Raw genomic sequence first — 17,402 nt, forward strand, 5'->3', positions numbered from 1 at the left:
ATGAATCTCAAAACCATACATACTCCCTCGCCAATTAATTTTTTAAAAAGTGGTATATGCCTCCTACTCTTAGAGGCTAAGAAGACACCTGCTGTCTGCTAAACTAACCAAAGGTAAATATTTTGATAGAGCAGGGGAGATCTTAGCATTTAATCTGATACCCCTTGCCATGCTTTGACACAAAAATGCTACACCAACAGAAACAGGGAGGAAATTATCAACATCAGTCTAAGGCAGGAATTCCCAGACTGTGGTCCGTGGACCACCAGCAACCCACGAGCTTCATTCAGGTGGTTCGCATTAAATATTCATATTTTTAATTGCATTTTATTGCTTCTTTTATTTCTTATGCTGTATTTTATGGCATTACAATTTGAAATCTATAGAATGTTAGATGCTATATGATTTTTAATCGTATTTTTACAAACACACCATGAACCACCTGAATGAAGGTCATGGACTACTGATGGTCTGTGGACCACAATTTGGGAACCCCTGGTATAAGGAAATAATGTAAGGAAATGAGGAACAGAAGAGGGATATAATGAACATTTCTATGGGTTCCTTCCCGCTTAGAAAGAGTTATGTTAGTGTCTGCAAGTCAGAACAGATCAACACTGAAACTGTACCTATGCAGTCTACATAGAAACATCACTGGCAAATTATGAAGGTGTTACAGACAAACTGAAGAGAGGCACACAAAGCCGTTTTTCACATCCAAAATGGGAGGAAAAGGAGTTCAGCTAAGTTCACTCTCTTTTGAAAGGGATCCCTGGAACATTTTGTCTATGCCAGGGATGGGGAACCTCAGGCCTGGGGGGTCAATCGTGGCCCCCTAGGCCTTTCTATCTGGCCCTCAGGACTCTCCCCAGGCGACAAACCTCCCTGGCCCTGATTTGCATCCTCCTTGAGTTTTTTTTTTTTTTTTGGCACAGCTGGAATATGCCCTTGAATTCTGATAATTCCTCTTGCTCACCTAGACATAGAAGGGTACAGTATGTGTGGTAGAAACTAGCCTACTGTACAAAGATAAATTTTACATTTTTACATTTTAAATAAAATAAAATAAATAAAATACACCGCCCAGAGAGCCTTCAGGCTTAGGGCGGTATATAAATAAAATAAAATAAATAAATAAAATAAAATAAATTCATTCAGGGGTATAGTTGTCCTGGGTCTTGGGAGGACTTAGACCCCTTACTTTTTTGGGAATAGTGTCCCTATGTCTCTAGCATCCTGTAAGGCAATCAGCATGAAAGGGGAGCATGTTAGCTACTGAGAAGAGTCTTCTAACATGTTCCTTGTCCTTTCCTGGTGACTGGGCTGTGAAGTTGGTATGTCAAACCTTCGACTCTGACTCCTCTATTTTTCTACTGTCCGACTCCAACTCCTTCATAAATGGCAAATGTATATTAATGTATTAATATTAATAAATTAATGTTAATATTAATATTAAAATATTGATTTTATTTTGAAGTCGGAGTCAGTACATTTCTACCGACTCCGACTCCACTCAAAATAGCTTCCGACTCTGACTCCACAACTCTGACTCCACAGCCCTGGAGCCAATCAGAGTGAAAGACTCTTCTCAGCAGCTAACACTCTCCCCTTTCATGATGATTGGGTCCTAGTGACATCTGTTGTTGTGGAAAAGGCATTAGCAAGGATCTCATTCTCAACCCAGCAGCAAAATGAGGGTGGGGGCACCATGGCTGTGATTAACATTAGGAGACCCTGCACTTCTGAATTTGTCACTACACTACTGCATTCATCCCTCTATACACTCTTGTTTCTGGCCCTGCTCACCGCTGACTTGTGGCCCTTGAAAGGTTTGCCCAAAATGGAATGTGGCCCTCTGGCTGAAAAGGTTTCTCACTCCTGGTCTATGCCATCACTTCCCTAATCCAGTGGCAAGGTGTTCCTAAGGAACAGCTGCTTTCTGCCACCTTGCTCCTCTGACTGGACACAGTTTCTCATCATCCTTTTATAAGCATGAAGAATTCTGAGGGTTCCTGAAATATACTTCAAGTATTTCCCCATACTCGGGACACTGGATTGTACACACAAGCATGTCTTTTGATTTCTCCTTAGGTCTGAAGTGTGTTTCATGTTTCAAATTTTCACCTGCAGAGATGGTTCTGCTGTCAGAGCTTGGAAAAGTTACTTTTTTGAACTACAACTCCCATCAGCCCCAGCCAGCATGGCCACTGGATTGGGCTGATGGGAGTTGTAGTTCAAAAAAGTAACTTTTCCAAGCTCTGGTGAGCTTACATATGAGGAGAGGCTAATGGTGTTCGGCAACATTTATTAAGAAGCTGTAGTCTGTATAGTCCGTAAGTGTGAGCAATGATTTACCTAACCCCAGTACATTTCTCTCACTAATCTGTTGCTTTGACATGTGCCCATCATTGGGGTCTTAAAACAAATATTATTACATAAATATATAATTATATTTTTTAGGCTTTTGGATATTAGTGGATATTCAGTAAGGGATACCTATATTGTACATGGGATCACATACACACAAGCTCCTCCTGGGTGGTGAACTTTGCACGGTTTCTTGTTTGTTGGTTTTGTTTTGCTCTGTCTGTCGGTAACCCCCCTTGGTACCTCCCTTCAAGTAGACCTATGATCTGCTGCGCAGGAAGGGGGTGATTTGCAGAAGAGAAAGAGCAAAAGCAGAGGGGGCAGGAAATGCGCAAGAGCATCCGGGCTTTTGAGGCAGCCTGCATTCTGGGAAATGTAGTTCTCTCTTCCTCAGCACAGGGAAGCTGAATTAACCCTTTAGTGTCTCCTTAATCTCTGCCCTCGGAATAAATGAGACAGGGGGGCAGAGGGAGGGAAACAGACCAAGGGATGTGGTTGAATTTTATTTTCCAAAAGGAGTGGGGAGGGAATTAATTGGGCCACTTACAAATTATCGTGAGGGTAAAACTCAGATGCCTAGGTTCTTCTAAACCCAAGATGGAGAGAATCATGTGTCTGAATTGTATGTACAGATTGGGAACTGGAGTGGAGCAAAGCCATGGTTCCTGGGGTCTGTTTCTATTTCTGAAAAGGATGAGGAGAGAGAAGTGCCTAGTGTTTAGAAGCCAACCACATGGAGCCACACTGCTGCCCAGTGGAGGCCAGTTCCTTAGAGTATATGAGGCACTGCCCCACCTGCCTGGCTTCCAACACAACCGGTCAGGGCGTGGCTCTGCCTGTCATTGGCTCTGGCTCCACCTCTGGCTCTGTCTTCCTGTCTCCTGCCCTACCAGTCCCACTGGGCACCAGCCATCCACCACACTGCTGTTGTCCCATTCTTTTCTAAAGGAAGAAGAAGAAGAAGAAAGCAACTGTCCTCTAAGAAAGGTATTACAAGCTTATCCTCTCTAAGACACTTGCAGGACCAGGAGCTCCATGTGGTTTGGTCTTCTCAGCTCTGGGTCCCACTGGTGGTCAGTGGTGTGCCTTTACTAGAGGGGAGGTGGGCGTGATGGAACTGTAATGAGGCTGTGGTGGGGATGGTATCCCCCATTGCACCTATTCTCCCCCTCCACATTTTTGACACATATAGCTTCTGTCCAATGGGTCTCTGTGGATCTGTGCATGGATCAGTTCCATGGGGCTCTATGGATCTGTAGCAGGTAGGCATCTCTCCATCCTATGGACTTTTCACCTGAGAGAAATCCCATGCAACCTGAAAGTTTGCTACTTCATTCTGTCTGCCCAGTTGGTCTAATCAAAGTTACTGTTCAAATCAATCTGGGCCTTGCTGGTGGCTGTAGCTTCTCTATAGTGAAACACCAATAAATATATAATCAGATCCCACTTGGGCATGCTTAGCTGTTTTTTTTGTGTGTGGCTTCACAGCTGGAGAGGATTGTAGGCGTGTCCATGGGCTTTGCCCTGGAGAAAAATTCTATGCCGCCTGAAAGCTTGCCAATGTAACCTAGCCATCTAAATGATCCAATGAAGGGCATGATTTGTGGGATTCCCTCCTCACAGAGGTGCATCTGCCATCTTCCTTGTACAGTTTTCGGAGAATGCTGAAGATGCTCCTCTTTACCCTGGCCTTTGACACCTGAGACATGTATTTGCAGGACCAACCTTATTCCTGTGACTGTAATTTCTTTTTAACCTTTTTATACTGAATGTTAAGCTGTTGCAGCCCGCCCTGGGACCTACTGGTGAAGGGCAGGTAATACACTTACTATGATTGTGCTTAGTACAGTTGTTTATTAGTTGCTTTCCTTGCAAATGTGACCCAAAGCACAATAGTAAGAAAACACTAAAACCAATAGTAACAAACCAGTAAGGAAAAAACAAACAAACACATCAATATAAATAAAAAGACAGGTCTTGAATAATAATAATTGTAATCATTTCCGATCCTGGGATATCCCTGGCAACAAAATAAAGGGGCAGATTCCAGAGAAGTATTCCTTTAGTTCTGTTGCAGCAAACAAAACCTAATCCAACGGTCTCTCAATTACTATTGTTGTTGCTGTTGTTATTTATTGGTCGCCTTTCACAGATATGTCTCACGGCGATGTACAGTAGAATAAAGACAGCTTTAAAAACAGCACAGGAAATGACAGCAAATGAAAAAGACAAAGAGGAGACACCGGCGGCAGAGACGCATTCATCCAGCTGGGAAAGCTTGTCTTAACAAACAGATGGGTAAGTTATTGCAATAAATTAGCTGCAAATTAAAGTAGTTATTCTTTGGAACAATAGCCTTTGCCATATTAATCTTGGCACTAAGTAACAGCAACCATTCAGCAATAGCTGTGTTAAAGCAACCCATCTTGCATCTGACGTTGATTCTAGTCTAGTGCACAAAAGCTTATTCCAAATAAATTTGTTAGATTTTAAGATGACAATACTCTTAGTTGTTTTCTGCAATAAAGTAAACAGACTTCACAAAGTTGACTGCAACTTGTAATTTCAATACTGATCTATTGCAGTACATTCGTCTGTCTTGGCTGTGCAATAAATATATTTACGCAACACATTTGCTCATCTGCAGATGCCATAGGACTCTGTTGCTCATTTGGCAAGAACCAAACTACAGGAACCAGGTTGCCTTTAAGAGTTTTCCCCGCCAGGCTGCAGGACTACATCTCCCAGCAGACCTTGCAGCGGAGTTATGTAAGTTTCTCCATGTAAGAGGGCAGGCGAGCGGGGAATTTCCCCCCCCTTTTTTTCTTCCCCTCCTCCTCTTCCTCCTGGACTTGAAATCCTTTCCTTCCCCCTGCACTTTGGGCCCCTTCCTAGCTGCACAGGTGTAAACAAGACACCCCCCCAGACCCCATCCCTGGCAGCCATCCTCGGGCTGCAAGAGGAGACAGCCAGACAGAGGGACGCCAAGATGTCTTCGGTGCAGACGTCCCGCAGACAATGGTGCTACTTGTGTGACCTGCCCAAGATGCCCTGGGCTATGATCTGGGACTTCAGTGAGGCCGTGTGCCGGGGCTGCGTTAATTTTGAAGGGGCCGACCGCATCGAATTCCTCATCGAGACCGCCAGGCAGCTCAAGAGGAACCATGTCATGCAAGAAGGACGCTCGCCGGGGCCCCAGGGTATCAAGCACACCAAGGACGGCGGCGGGGTGGCCCTGGAGAGATATGAGAGAGGCCGCCTCTCCGGTGGCGACTACACCCTCAGCCCACGCTTGCCCAATGGCTTAGCACGTGCTGCCGAGGAAGGTGAGGGCAGCCGGCAGAGCCCTACGGCCAGGCGGGCCCTCATTGGCCCAGTCCCGCCAAGCCTGGTGCCCCAAGGGCTGATGGGAGGCCCCCAGGGGCTGCTGGCAGCAGTGTCTGGCTTGGGGGGGCGCCCCACGTCGCTGGCCATGGCATCGCCAATCCTGGGCGAGCTGGCAAAGCCAGCACGAGTGGCCTATGGGGATTATGAGAAGGAGAAGCAACGCAATACCGAGTGCCTCACCGAGCTGAACGAGGCCATGCGCGGGCGGGCCGAGGAATGGCACGGCAAGCCCAAGGCCGTGCGTGAGCAGCTGCTGGCACTCTATGGGTGTGCCCCCTTCAACGTGCGCTTCAAGAAGGACCACTCACTGATCGGGAGGATTTTCGCCTTTGACGCGGCCTCCCGGCCTGGCTACGAATATGAACTCAAGCTCTTTACTGAATACCCATGCGGTTCCGGTAACGTTTATGCCGGCGTTTTGGGTGTGGCCAAGCAAATGTTCCAAGACTGCCTCAAGGACCCTGGCAAAGTCATCTCATCCGGTTACAAGTACCTGGAATACGAGAAGCGCCACGGCTCAGGCGACTGGCGTCTCCTCGGGGAGCTCTTCACCGAAGGCGTGCGCTTTTTCAGGGAGTCCCCGGCGCCAGATGCCCTGCCTCAACAGTTCCTCGACAGCAATTATGCCATGCCTACCAGTCTTACGCTGAGGGCTGTGCCCCCATCCCGTGCTGTCATGCGGAGGCGCAAGGCCTCTCCGGAGCCAGAGGGAGAACTGACCGGCAAACTGACTGGCGAAGAGCAGCAACAGAGGCAGCACTGGCTGCCTCAAGGGTCAGGCAGCATCTACCCATCAGGCATGGCCCATCTACCAACATCAGCAGGCCAAGGGCCCTTGCCCGAGGGCTCCTTACGAAATGACCCCTCTCCCATCACTGCCCTGAAGAACGTGGCTGACACACTGGGGACCAAGGAAGCCAACCCAGTCCACTCCACCACCGCCCGGCAAAACAGTGCCAGCCCGGCATCGCCAGCTGCCTCAGGGCAACACCGGCTCGTCCCGCGCAATGGTGAACCGGGCCAAGCAACCACCACCTCCTCCTCTTCTTCTTCCTCCGGGGCCCACTCCGGGGGAGTTGAGCCCAGTGGCACACAGAGCACCCCCGATTCCTCAGGAGGAGCGAGCAGCGCCCCACTGTGCTGCACCATCTGCCACGAGCGGCTGGAGGATACCCACTTTGTCCAGTGCCCTTCGGTGCCTGGGCACAAGTTCTGTTTCCCTTGCTCCCGGGATTTCATTAAAGCCCAAGGAGCTGCTGGAGAGGTGTACTGCCCCAGTGGCGAAAAATGCCCCCTAGTGGGATCCAACGTCCCCTGGGCCTTCATGCAGGGCGAGATTGCCACCATCTTAGCTGGAGACGTGAAAGTAAAAAAGGAACGTGATCCGTGAAGGGGGGCAGCCAGGATCCGGGACATCGTGTTGGGGGCAACCACATGCCCTCCTACCCTCTCTCCCATCCACTGCGGCAATGACTGGGATTAGTAACTTATTCCCTGCCCAACACCCTCTTTAGCCCACTGGGTCCTCGTACATAAATCTATTTTTTAAATAATATTTCCATAGCAAGCTTATATATGAAGCCACATCTATGTAACCATCTATGAGGGCATGGGAATGGAGGGGTGGGCAATAATTTGTGGGAAGGGTGATTCTTAAGTGGGGTGGGGTGAAGAATTTGGCATCGGTGGAATTGGGGTGTCTGTGGGGAGGGGGGTTGGAATCACGCTGTAGTTTGGCTCTGGCTGTTAGTAAGTCGTATGTTTCAAGGACCTCCCCAGCTGCTAGGAAGCGAATGTGAGTCAGTGGTGGGCTGGACTCAGAACAAGCAAACCACAAAGGCCCTTCAGTTATGGGAATCCAGGCTGAGGACTGAACCAGCTCGATGGCATTTCCGGAACATAGGGAGCTGCCTTCTTACCGAGTCAGACCACTGATCTACCTAGCTCAGTATTGTACACACTGATTGGCAGCAGTTCTCCAGGGTTTCAGGCAGGGAATCTCTACCAGCCCTGCCTGGAGATGCTGGGGATTGAACTAGGGACCTTCTGCATGCAAGGCAGATGTTCTACCAGAGCTACAGCCCTTCAGACATGGGCAAGGTTGTGTTGTTATTAGCTAAGATGGCATTGGAACTGGTGCCCCCTAGAGGGCACACGCTTCTATCTCCCACCCCCATAAAGGAATTTATGCTGCCTGATTATCATCCTTGAAGCACATAAGAACTGCCTTACTACTGGACTGTCAGGCCAACACTTCATTGAGTCCAGCACCCTGTTGCTAAAAGGGGGCAGTCAGAGGCTTCTGGGATGTTCACGAGCAGGGCACGAAGGCAAGAGCTTTTCCTCAACTGGTCTTCAGAGATATGCGGCTTCTGAACTTGGAGGCTCCATTTTGTTTTCATGGATAACAACCCTTGATTAAACACAGAATCCTCCAAAATCTGAGGCCTAGGTCAGGGTCTTTACCCTATGCCTGGATAGGCAGCAAAGAAGATGAGTTTCCAGAGGGGAGGTCAGCTGCTCATCAGAGTCGTTCCCCCCCCCGCCAAACTCACATACACCATATCCCCACATTCTCTCTCCTGTTGGATTTCCTGCTGTTTCTCTTACTCCCAAACCAAACAGCCTTGTCATCCCGGCTCTGTTTCCTCAAATCTTTGTGGATGTCCCTGAATCCTGGGTGCAGCATCCCTTTGTTCAGCTCTCCTCACATATCATCCATAGATCTCCATCACCACAACCACCACTACCAGCTCATCCATTTCTTCCAATCTTTCCCCACCCAGGAGGACATGGTGTACATAGGGCAGTCCTAAATCTGTGCAGCTTTACAGTAGAGTCCAGAGTTCTGTAGCCAGCTTGGATACTGTCTTATTCTGAGCGTTAGGGAGGGAGGGAGGGAGGGAGGGAGGGAAGGGGCAAGTTGTGTAGGAATCTCATTTAGGAAAGGGATGGGAGGGGGAGGGTCCAGAAAATTAGGGAATGTTGGTGTGCTGGAGAGGTGGAGATGGAAGAAGTGCCTCTTGTGTAGATTTTTGGGGATTTTTTTGTTGGAGGGGGGAGGGAGGGTATTTTTTCATACCAAAAGATTAAGCATGCACACCAAAAAAGTGAGTGAATGAGTGTGTGTGTGTGTGAGAGAGAGAGAGAGAGAGAGAGAGAAGGCCACTCAGGAGATCCCTGAACTGGCAATGGGCAAAAACAATAAGAGAGATGCACCCCTGTTGCATTTTAATTCCTGGCCCCAACCAAAATCAAAATATTGCAAAATCTCTTGAAAAAATCATTAGCTGGCTCTGAATGGAGGATTGGGGGGGGGTGGAATCTGTGTTTCTTAGCTGGATGAGAAGGATGGCCACCATACATCAGTAAGAGTCATGGGAAGGGAGGCTAGCACCTACTGTGATGTGATTTAGGAGTGTATTGGGGTTAACTGTAACAGCCACCCTGTATGGGTCCATATCAATTTCATTTATTGGCAGATAGTTCTGCCAACCTTGTGTGTGTTTTTGTGTTGCAATAAGGATTGGGGAGGAGTGAGAGAAACAGAGAGGAGATCGCAGTTTGGATTCTCACATATGAGACTGCGGTGAGGGGGAAGGGAGGGAGACAGAATGTTAACATTTGCGGGGGGGTTGTATTTCTTTTACTCGTCTTTGTCAATAAACTTGATTATCTTTTTTTTCCATTTACTATTACCGTTCTTGGGTATTGTATGTGAATGTGTGTATGTACGTGTAGTATTCTGATTGTCAAAATGACAGTGTGTTGTGGCACCTTGAAGACTCAACAAATTTATGATGGCATAATAGGCTTTCATGGACTAAAGTCCATTCTGTTTCTAGACCGAGATTTATAGTAGAATCTGCTCCTCGGGGGCATGCAAGTTTTTCACACTGTCCACATGATGTTGCCATCCAAATGCCAGCCTGTACTTTTTTTTTACATTTAATGTGGATTTCCTCTTACCACAGACTATTCGTTAAGTAAAAATAACCCATTATGCATCCATAGTCCCCACTGGTGTGGAAGCTCTTTAGTGCTTTTGTTGTTGTTTTTAAAAACATTTTCTTTTAATTTTTGGTGGGCAGTTTGTCGTGTGTGATGAGTGGTCTCAATCACTATACTCCTTCTTTGGTTTCCTTCTTGCCTGAGCCCAACCTAGCTGGTTTGTTTTCAGTGGCTCCCAGAACAAAAAAAAAGGACACCTATTTCTACCAACTGGAATTTCAACAACCTGGTTCAGAGGAGCTCTTCTCTTAAGATCTCAGCACTTGCAGGGAATTATCTTGGAGACTTAACTGCAGTGTATACATCAAGTCTTTTTTTAAAAAAATTAACAGAGTGGTCTAATGGAAGATGTCTTTATCAGAGTTTTTGTTCAGTTAAATACCAGTCTTAAGATCATAAGACAAGTCCTGTAGCTGGATCAGGCCAATGGCCCATCTAGTCCAGCATCCTGTTCTCATAGCGGCCAAGCAGATGCCTGTTATGGGAAGCACACAAGCAGGTTACATGAGTGCAACAGCACTCTCCCCGCTGGTGATTCCTAGCAACTGCTACTGGAGGCTAGTGGAGGTAGAAGGCACAGCACCTTGTGCAGCACCTCTATTAATTTAACGAAACAAAAGCAAAAAACAAACGGAATTTGTTTCCAATAAATGGAAACAGATGTCTCTCTGTCTCCTAAAAAACCCCAAGTCTCCATTTTGCGCATAGTGAAACATGATTACATTTGCTCTTGTGGTTTTATACACTTCCTATGGGGAAAACAAAACCCTTAAGGTATCCACGCACAGGTATAGAAATGCCTGCATGCATGCCAGGACAGGAAAAGGTGGTGGAGGGCGGGGGGGGGAGTAGTAATTATGTGGATTCGTAAAACAACGCAAGGAAACATTCCATCAAGGATAGCCCACTGAGGCGGATGGGGAAACAACAGAATACCTATAAAAAAAAATGGAAGACTAAAACAACAGAGTGTGTGGACAGTGAGAGGCCAATTGTGCACACAGAAAAATCAGGTCTCAATGACCTAAAGCCCCATTTGGAAGCGCCCTAAATGTTATCGTGAATTGTGGGGAGGAGGATGATAAACAAGGTCAGAAGGAAGTGAAATGCAAAGAAATACAGACGGTAATAATCACATTATTAACAAAAAAGCAGTAGTTGATAACCTAGACAGCCTGGCATTGGTAAGCCAATTAACACACATATCCAGATTCAGTCTCCAAGTAAGCCTCTTGATAAATTGTAATTCAGCATTTTCCCATGGCTGACTCCCTTGGATGTTGCTTTGTTCCAGTAAGGACACCGTAAGGTCAGTTACTTAAGGTCAGCATGGGGAAGTTAAAACATTCCCCTGCCTCTTTTAGGATCTGGCCATTTTATTTTATTTTGTACTGTGGAGATTCTACACTGCAGAACGTAGAAAGGCACTGTTGACAGAGGATATATATAACACTGGAAGATAAGCAAGTGAATGAACCCCTGATGTTGTGGATGACATTGTTAGATCCTGTAATGCTGCCGAGTAAACATGGGGGCAGAGTTGGCATCTGGGTGTGCCACACTGCCTGGTCCCTGTGTCACTGTCCATATCACTGCTATGTCTTTGTCCCCTGTGTTACAGAGGCCTGACTCGCCTCAACCAGAAGTCAGGCATTTAGTGCCACTGGTCCTCTGCTACAGAACACTCTTCTGGCAGAGATTGGGCAGGCATCCTCGCTTTTGAATTTCTTGACTTTTTTGTGCTAACAGGCCTATGCAGTTGTTTAAAATTGTATTGCTTTTAAATGTTTTTATGTTGCTGTACTCTGCCCAGATGTTTTGTGAGAGGGCGGTATATAAATATTTTTATAAATAAATTAATAAATGATCTAGCCTGTTGCCACTGGTGAATAGCTGTTTTAGGTTGGGGGTGCTTCTGGTGGTGAAACCTCTCAACATCATTTCGCTAGGCTGATTTATGTTTTTAATTTCTAGCTCAATTACAAGTTTGTCCTGTCTTCATTCAAGGAACTCAGGGTAGCGTACATTATTTCCTTCCTCCAGTATCACTGCAACCCTGTATGAAAGATTATAGGCTAGGAGACAGTGACTGGTCTAAGGTCCCCTGGCATTCCATGATGGCACAGAATGATTGCAAATACTACAGCTCCCCAGGCTGTCAGAATGTTTGCAATGAAGCTACTTTTAGGAAAGGGAGAGTTGTCAATTTGGGATTAAAATCTTACCAAAGTTGCCTGAAAAGGGAATTCTGCCTGTCTGCAGCTCCTACTGTTGCTGCTGTATTTGTGACAAGAGAGACAAAGCAGCAGAAGGATATAATGCTGAATTTCTCATAGTGTTAACTAACCAGCCAGTTCCTTGGCTGGAGGCTACTCATGTGTGTATATGGGGGTTTACAGGGTACCATAAGCAAAAGACAGGTCCCTATCTCAAGGAACTCACACTCTAAATTTAGAGAGTGGGTTTGGGAAGAAGAGAACAGGGTAGAAAGGCAAGGGTAACAAAAGATGAATACAAGCAAATGTAAATGTATATTCAGGCTCTTTGCAGTCTGGGAAGAAACCACTGTTTTGTGGTAGAACACCTGTTTAAACATCCCAAAGGTCCCATGTTCAATTCCAATTAAGGCAGTGGAGACTGGTGGCTCTGATGTCAGTGGGGCAGTAAATCCACTCCAGGCTTTAGTCTGAATTTTCAAGGAGCTCCTTGAAAGTTTGGACTAAAACCCGGAGTGGATTCACTGCTCCACTGACATCAGAGATGCCAGCCTCCACTACGTTAAAGGGACTTCACTTATCAGACCTGGGTAAGATTTCTGACAGTGGCCTCTGAGAGCTACTAGCAGTCAAGGTAGACAATACAAGGTGAGATGGACCAATGGATCTGACTCTGTATAAGGCAGTTTCATATGTTCTTTGCAGATATGTCCACATGGGGTGAAGATTAAGAGATAGGTATTCAGCTGGGTGTTCAAGAGTCAGAGAGAAGTGGCCTGGAATGTCAGTGTAGCCAACTTTTAGTCAGAGTGCATGCTTACTAATGGCACTAAAGATAGTTTGCTGCTAGCAGAATCAGGGCCCAAATAATAATGGGCCAAGATTTCCCAAAATGCTCAGTACTGCCTTTTCAGGATCTGCTGCTGCTGTTGTTGTTAACAGATACAGGGCCATCAATGTGCTTGGCGCTTTAGAGGAAACCAGGCCTCTGCCCTGAGGAACATACAGTCTACATTTTCACAATGGGAAAGGCAACCAAAGAAACAGAGAAGTGGCAGAGAGATAGATGTGAGCAAATGTACTTAGACTTTATTGCAACTGGCAGTGAAGGCCATGGGATTATGAAAGGTCTTGCAGAGGTGACCCTGGAGATCTTCAGGAAACCCATCTGTTAATTACCATGCCTAGGTGGGGGTGCCAAACCCTTAACTGACTGTACAGGAGGCTTGTGTCACTTTGGGACTGTAGGTATCAAGCAAACGCTTGCCTGTATTTGTTACGTGACTTAAAATGCTGAGAAGTATTTCAGAAGCCTGAATGGCCTCAACCAGAAGTTGGGCTGGCCCCATGCTGCAGAACACTCTTCCAGCAGAGATTCGGCAGGCATCTCTTGAAAGCCTTTTCCTGCCAAGAAGCCTATTCAGTTTTGCTCAAGATCAGCCAGTCACTTAAACAATTATTTTGTGTTGTTTTTTATGGTATCTTATGTTTTAATAGTACCTGTACATATTGTTGTGTACACCACCTTGATATTTCACATGTGTGGAAAGTTTATAAATATTTTAATAAACAAATAAAACAATAAAAGGAGGATTGCTTTTTGGTGTGCAGGTGGGCTGTGTCTTTAACATCTGCATGTCAGGCAGAAATTAAACAGTAGTGTCTTTTCCTCATCACTCCCTATCCCAGCCACCCCAACCTGGTGCCACAGCTGCGCTGGCTGGGGTCGATGGGAGTTGTAGTCCAAAGCAACTGGAGGGCACTAGATTGGAGATGGCTGTCCTATCCATATTGGGAGGAAAATTGTACCAAATGTTATATCTTTCATGTTGCTGTTAAAGGAAGAGGAGGCCTGCCAGGAAAAAAAAAGTGGGGGGGGGGAGCTGGCAACCTTACAGGGAACTGAGGCTGAGAGAAAAATGACTTGCCAAGGCAAATGTGTGGCAGAACTAGCTGTATTTTTAAGCCTTGAGATGTGTACACACCATACCCATAAAGCACATTTTCCACACACAAAGAATTCTGGGAACTGTAGTATGTTGAGGGCGTTGGGAATTCTAGCTCTATGAGGGGTAAACTACAGTTCCCATGATTCTTGGGGGGGCATGTGTTTTGAATGTGCTATAAAGGTATGGCATGTACACTGCCTGTAACTCTTTGTCAACTGACCCCTTGTTCCCCCATTTTTAAAAGCTGGCTGGGGCTGATGGGAGCTGTAGTCCAAAATATCTGGAGGGCACCAGGTTGGCAAAGGCTGGGGTGGATCATCAACAAGATTTGAAGATCTGCTGTGGATGGAGGAGCAGAGAGTGAGTGTGTGTAGGACCTAGCCTGCAGAAAATTTCACATTTCTTGCTCTGCCTCTGCCTTGAGCCCCACCCACCACTAGCATATGGACCCCAGAAGGGAATGTGGCCCTCAGCCTACTTTACATGTTGGAAGTTCCTGGTTCAAATTCCTGGTACAATCCAATACTAGGGATGGTGATGGGGGGGGGAGGGGAGAGGTCCCTTCCACACCTAGGCACACCTGAACCAATCAGAATTAGCACAGAACAGACCAATAGCCTGGCCCTGTATGGCTAACCATCCCTTTTGGACTACTCCTCCCCTGCCTGCTCTCCCCCCCCTTTTGCCTCCTATATCCTGGCAGCAGCGCCCATCCCCATGTGCATCCTGAGAGGCTTGCCCCCTCATGGTACAGGGTATCTGAGTGAGCCGAGGGGCCACTATCCCTGAACCCATCAAGCGCCCTCCCTCCCTCCCTCCCTCCCTCCCTCCCTCCCTCCCTCCCTCCCTCCCTCCCTCCCTCCCTCCCTCCCTCCGAGTCCCATCCCGAGGCCAGCTGAAGCCAGCTCCAGAATGGTGTGGGAAAAAGATCCCTGCACACCGCACCCTAGCAACAAAAGGAACCACACCTGTGCAACGTCAAAGGCTTTTGTTGAAGAGCATCCTGGATGGAACAGGTCCTGAAAGGTAAAGGCAGATGTGTAGGGCTGCCCACTAGTCACCCCAGCAGGGCTCCTGTGCCTTAATGGCACCACCTCCATGCTAGAAGGACGCACCTTCACCTGTTGTGCAACTGTCTGTCATGCAAGTGTAAGGGAGCATGGCTGGAGTAGCAACCCCAAGAAAAGTCTGCTGGTGGTTGGGGGGGGGGGGACAGGCCTTCCTCCTGCTCTGCACAGAGCAGGTGTGGGGTGGATCCTGTACCTGTGGGAGAGCAAAGGGAGGCATAAGGAGAGAATAACAAGCACTGGTCAGGAGCTAAAATACATTGGGTTGTACCCAACTAAGTCCTACTAGGAACAGACCCACTGAAATTAATGGATCTAACTTAGTAATATCCATTCACTTCAATGGGTCTACTCTGGATGGATACAACCTGAAGGCTGTGAGCACACTAGTCGCCTACAGCAAAGCATTTCTATTGGCCAGACTTGGAGGGGGAACAGGTTGATCTGCCAATCAGCTGCAAAATCTCTTTGAAGCTGAATTAAAGAAAAACAACTACAACACTGGAGCTGGTCCCACCAGGATTTAGAGTAAAAAGGGGCAGGGTTTGACTAGCGTCATGTGCCCCCATTTCCAGAAGAGAGAGGTGGAGACGCACTGGAACTGGTAGAACAGTGAGTGTGCCTCTACCCATAGTCCCTGAACAGATGTGTTTGTGAAGGAGTAAAAGAGAAGAGAGTGGAGCCACACACACAAGTGCTCCTGCCTCAACCTCCCCTTCCTTGCTGCTATTGGGGGGGGGGCAGGGGAGTCAGAGGCTGCAGTGACTGTGGGTGCCTCCAGACTGCCAGTATTTTGCAGGAGGGGTTCAAGCACGCACTGGAACTGCTTTGCACATTTAAAGTATATTAAAGCATTCTGTCACTCGACTGTGTGACAAATCCACTGTTTGCTGCTTCTTCTTTTTAAAACAGTTTGGAAAGTAGCAGGGAAATGCATTTAAAAGTATGGGATGAATGGATGATTTAATGGGAAGATGTGTAAACACCCCACAAGCAAATCAGGATGAATGCTGAGCAAACCGGTTGCCTGGAGAACACCGTGACCGAGTACACTTCCCCTTGAGGATTATAATGCACCACTGTGTGTGCAGCACCTATTTGTTCTAATGCACACATCTAATCTAAGGGTGGGGAACATTTTTCAGCAAAAGGGCAACAGTCTCTTTTGGACAACCTTCTGGGGGCCACATGCTAGTGGCGGGTGGAGCCAGAGGTAAAAGTGGGTGGAGCAATGCATGTAAGTATTACCTTTGCAAAGTAGGCTAGTTGACACACACACACCCCTCTCTAACCTCTGTCCAGGCAAGCCAAATGCATTATCAGAGTTCAAGGACACATTCCAGCCAGGCAAAAACAGGAGGATGCAAAGCACGGCCAGTGAAGGGTGTGGCCTCAGGAGAGGGGGTGTGGCCTGGGGAGAGTTCCAAGGGACAGACAGAGGGAAACGCCAAAGGGGTGTGTGTTAAAACTTGTCAACGGTAAAAAATATAGTCATTACTCAGCCTGCTTTTGCCTCTAGCTCTGCTCACCACTGGTATATGGCCCCCCAGAAGATTGTCCAGAAGGAAATGTGGCCCTCAGGCTGAAAAAGATTTCCCACCCCTACCACAGAACTATTACTTTCTGCATGGGGGTTATATTGTTGTTGTTGGTGATGATGATAACAACAACAGCAACAACAATAATAATTTCTTTCGTTTATGGATTGCTTCCCATGAGGCATCCCAAAGCAATTTACAATATAATAACATATATGAAAAAAGTTAAAACGATTGCATATATCCCCTATATACCCGCTAAGTCTTAACGGCAATCTGCAGGAGAGCTTCTCCTGCAAGTTCCAAAGAGATCAGAACCTCACTCCACAGTAACTCAGCAGGGCCTTCAGCGTGGCTGCCCTGTTCTGTAGAACAGCATTCCTGCTGAGGTATGGCAGGTGCCCCCTATCTGCACTTTCCAGAAACAACTGAAGACATTTTTGTTCTGACGGGCTTTCACAGCTGGATGAGTAAGTCTCTGTCATGGGTGTCTACTTTTTATTTTTTTTATTTTAAAAAATCTGCTGTTTTCTGTGTTTTTAACTGGGTTTTTTTTAGCTGTTTTTATTGTATCTTTTACATCGCCCTGAGATGCACATGTGGAACGCAATAAATAAATAAATAACATCTAAAGCCCTTATACAGTTTAAAACAACAACATCCCATACATAAAGTCAATTCAAATCCAAAGCAGATACCAACTGAAATAAGGGTTTTAGAAGCCTTGTTGGAAGAAGAATGTCTTTAGCAGGTGCTGAGCAGACAACAGAGAAAGCGCCTGTCTGAGATATAATTGCAGAGAGTTCCAAAGGATAGATGCCACCACACTAAAGGCCCAATTCTAACATCATGCGGAACACACTTCCT

General features: G+C 46.8%; 1 protein-coding gene and 1 long non-coding RNA gene across 2 annotated transcripts in view; one reads left to right on the top strand and one right to left on the bottom strand.

The window, feature by feature from the left end:
• Positions 1-3,259: 3,259 nt before the first annotated feature.
• IRF2BP1 (interferon regulatory factor 2 binding protein 1) lies at positions 3,260-7,309 on the top strand. Its single transcript, XM_061596312.1, has 3 exons — positions 3,260-3,354; positions 4,520-4,665; positions 5,015-7,309. Exon 3 carries the CDS (start codon positions 5,357-5,359, stop codon positions 7,142-7,144), a length of 1,788 nt encoding a protein of 595 aa, XP_061452296.1. The 5' UTR covers positions 3,260-3,354; positions 4,520-4,665; positions 5,015-5,356; the 3' UTR covers positions 7,145-7,309.
• Positions 7,310-14,903: 7,594 nt separating this feature from the next.
• Positions 14,904-17,402, bottom strand: part of LOC133370258 (uncharacterized) — a 36,791-nt gene continuing 34,292 nt past the window's right edge. Inside the window, exon 3 of the long non-coding RNA XR_009759108.1 lies at positions 14,904-15,193. This is a non-coding gene — a long non-coding RNA (uncharacterized LOC133370258). The remainder of the gene's footprint in view (positions 15,194-17,402) is intronic.

Source organism: Rhineura floridana, chromosome 15, assembly GCF_030035675.1.
Source record: "Rhineura floridana isolate rRhiFlo1 chromosome 15, rRhiFlo1.hap2, whole genome shotgun sequence".
Lineage (NCBI taxonomy): Eukaryota > Metazoa > Chordata > Lepidosauria > Squamata > Rhineuridae > Rhineura > Rhineura floridana.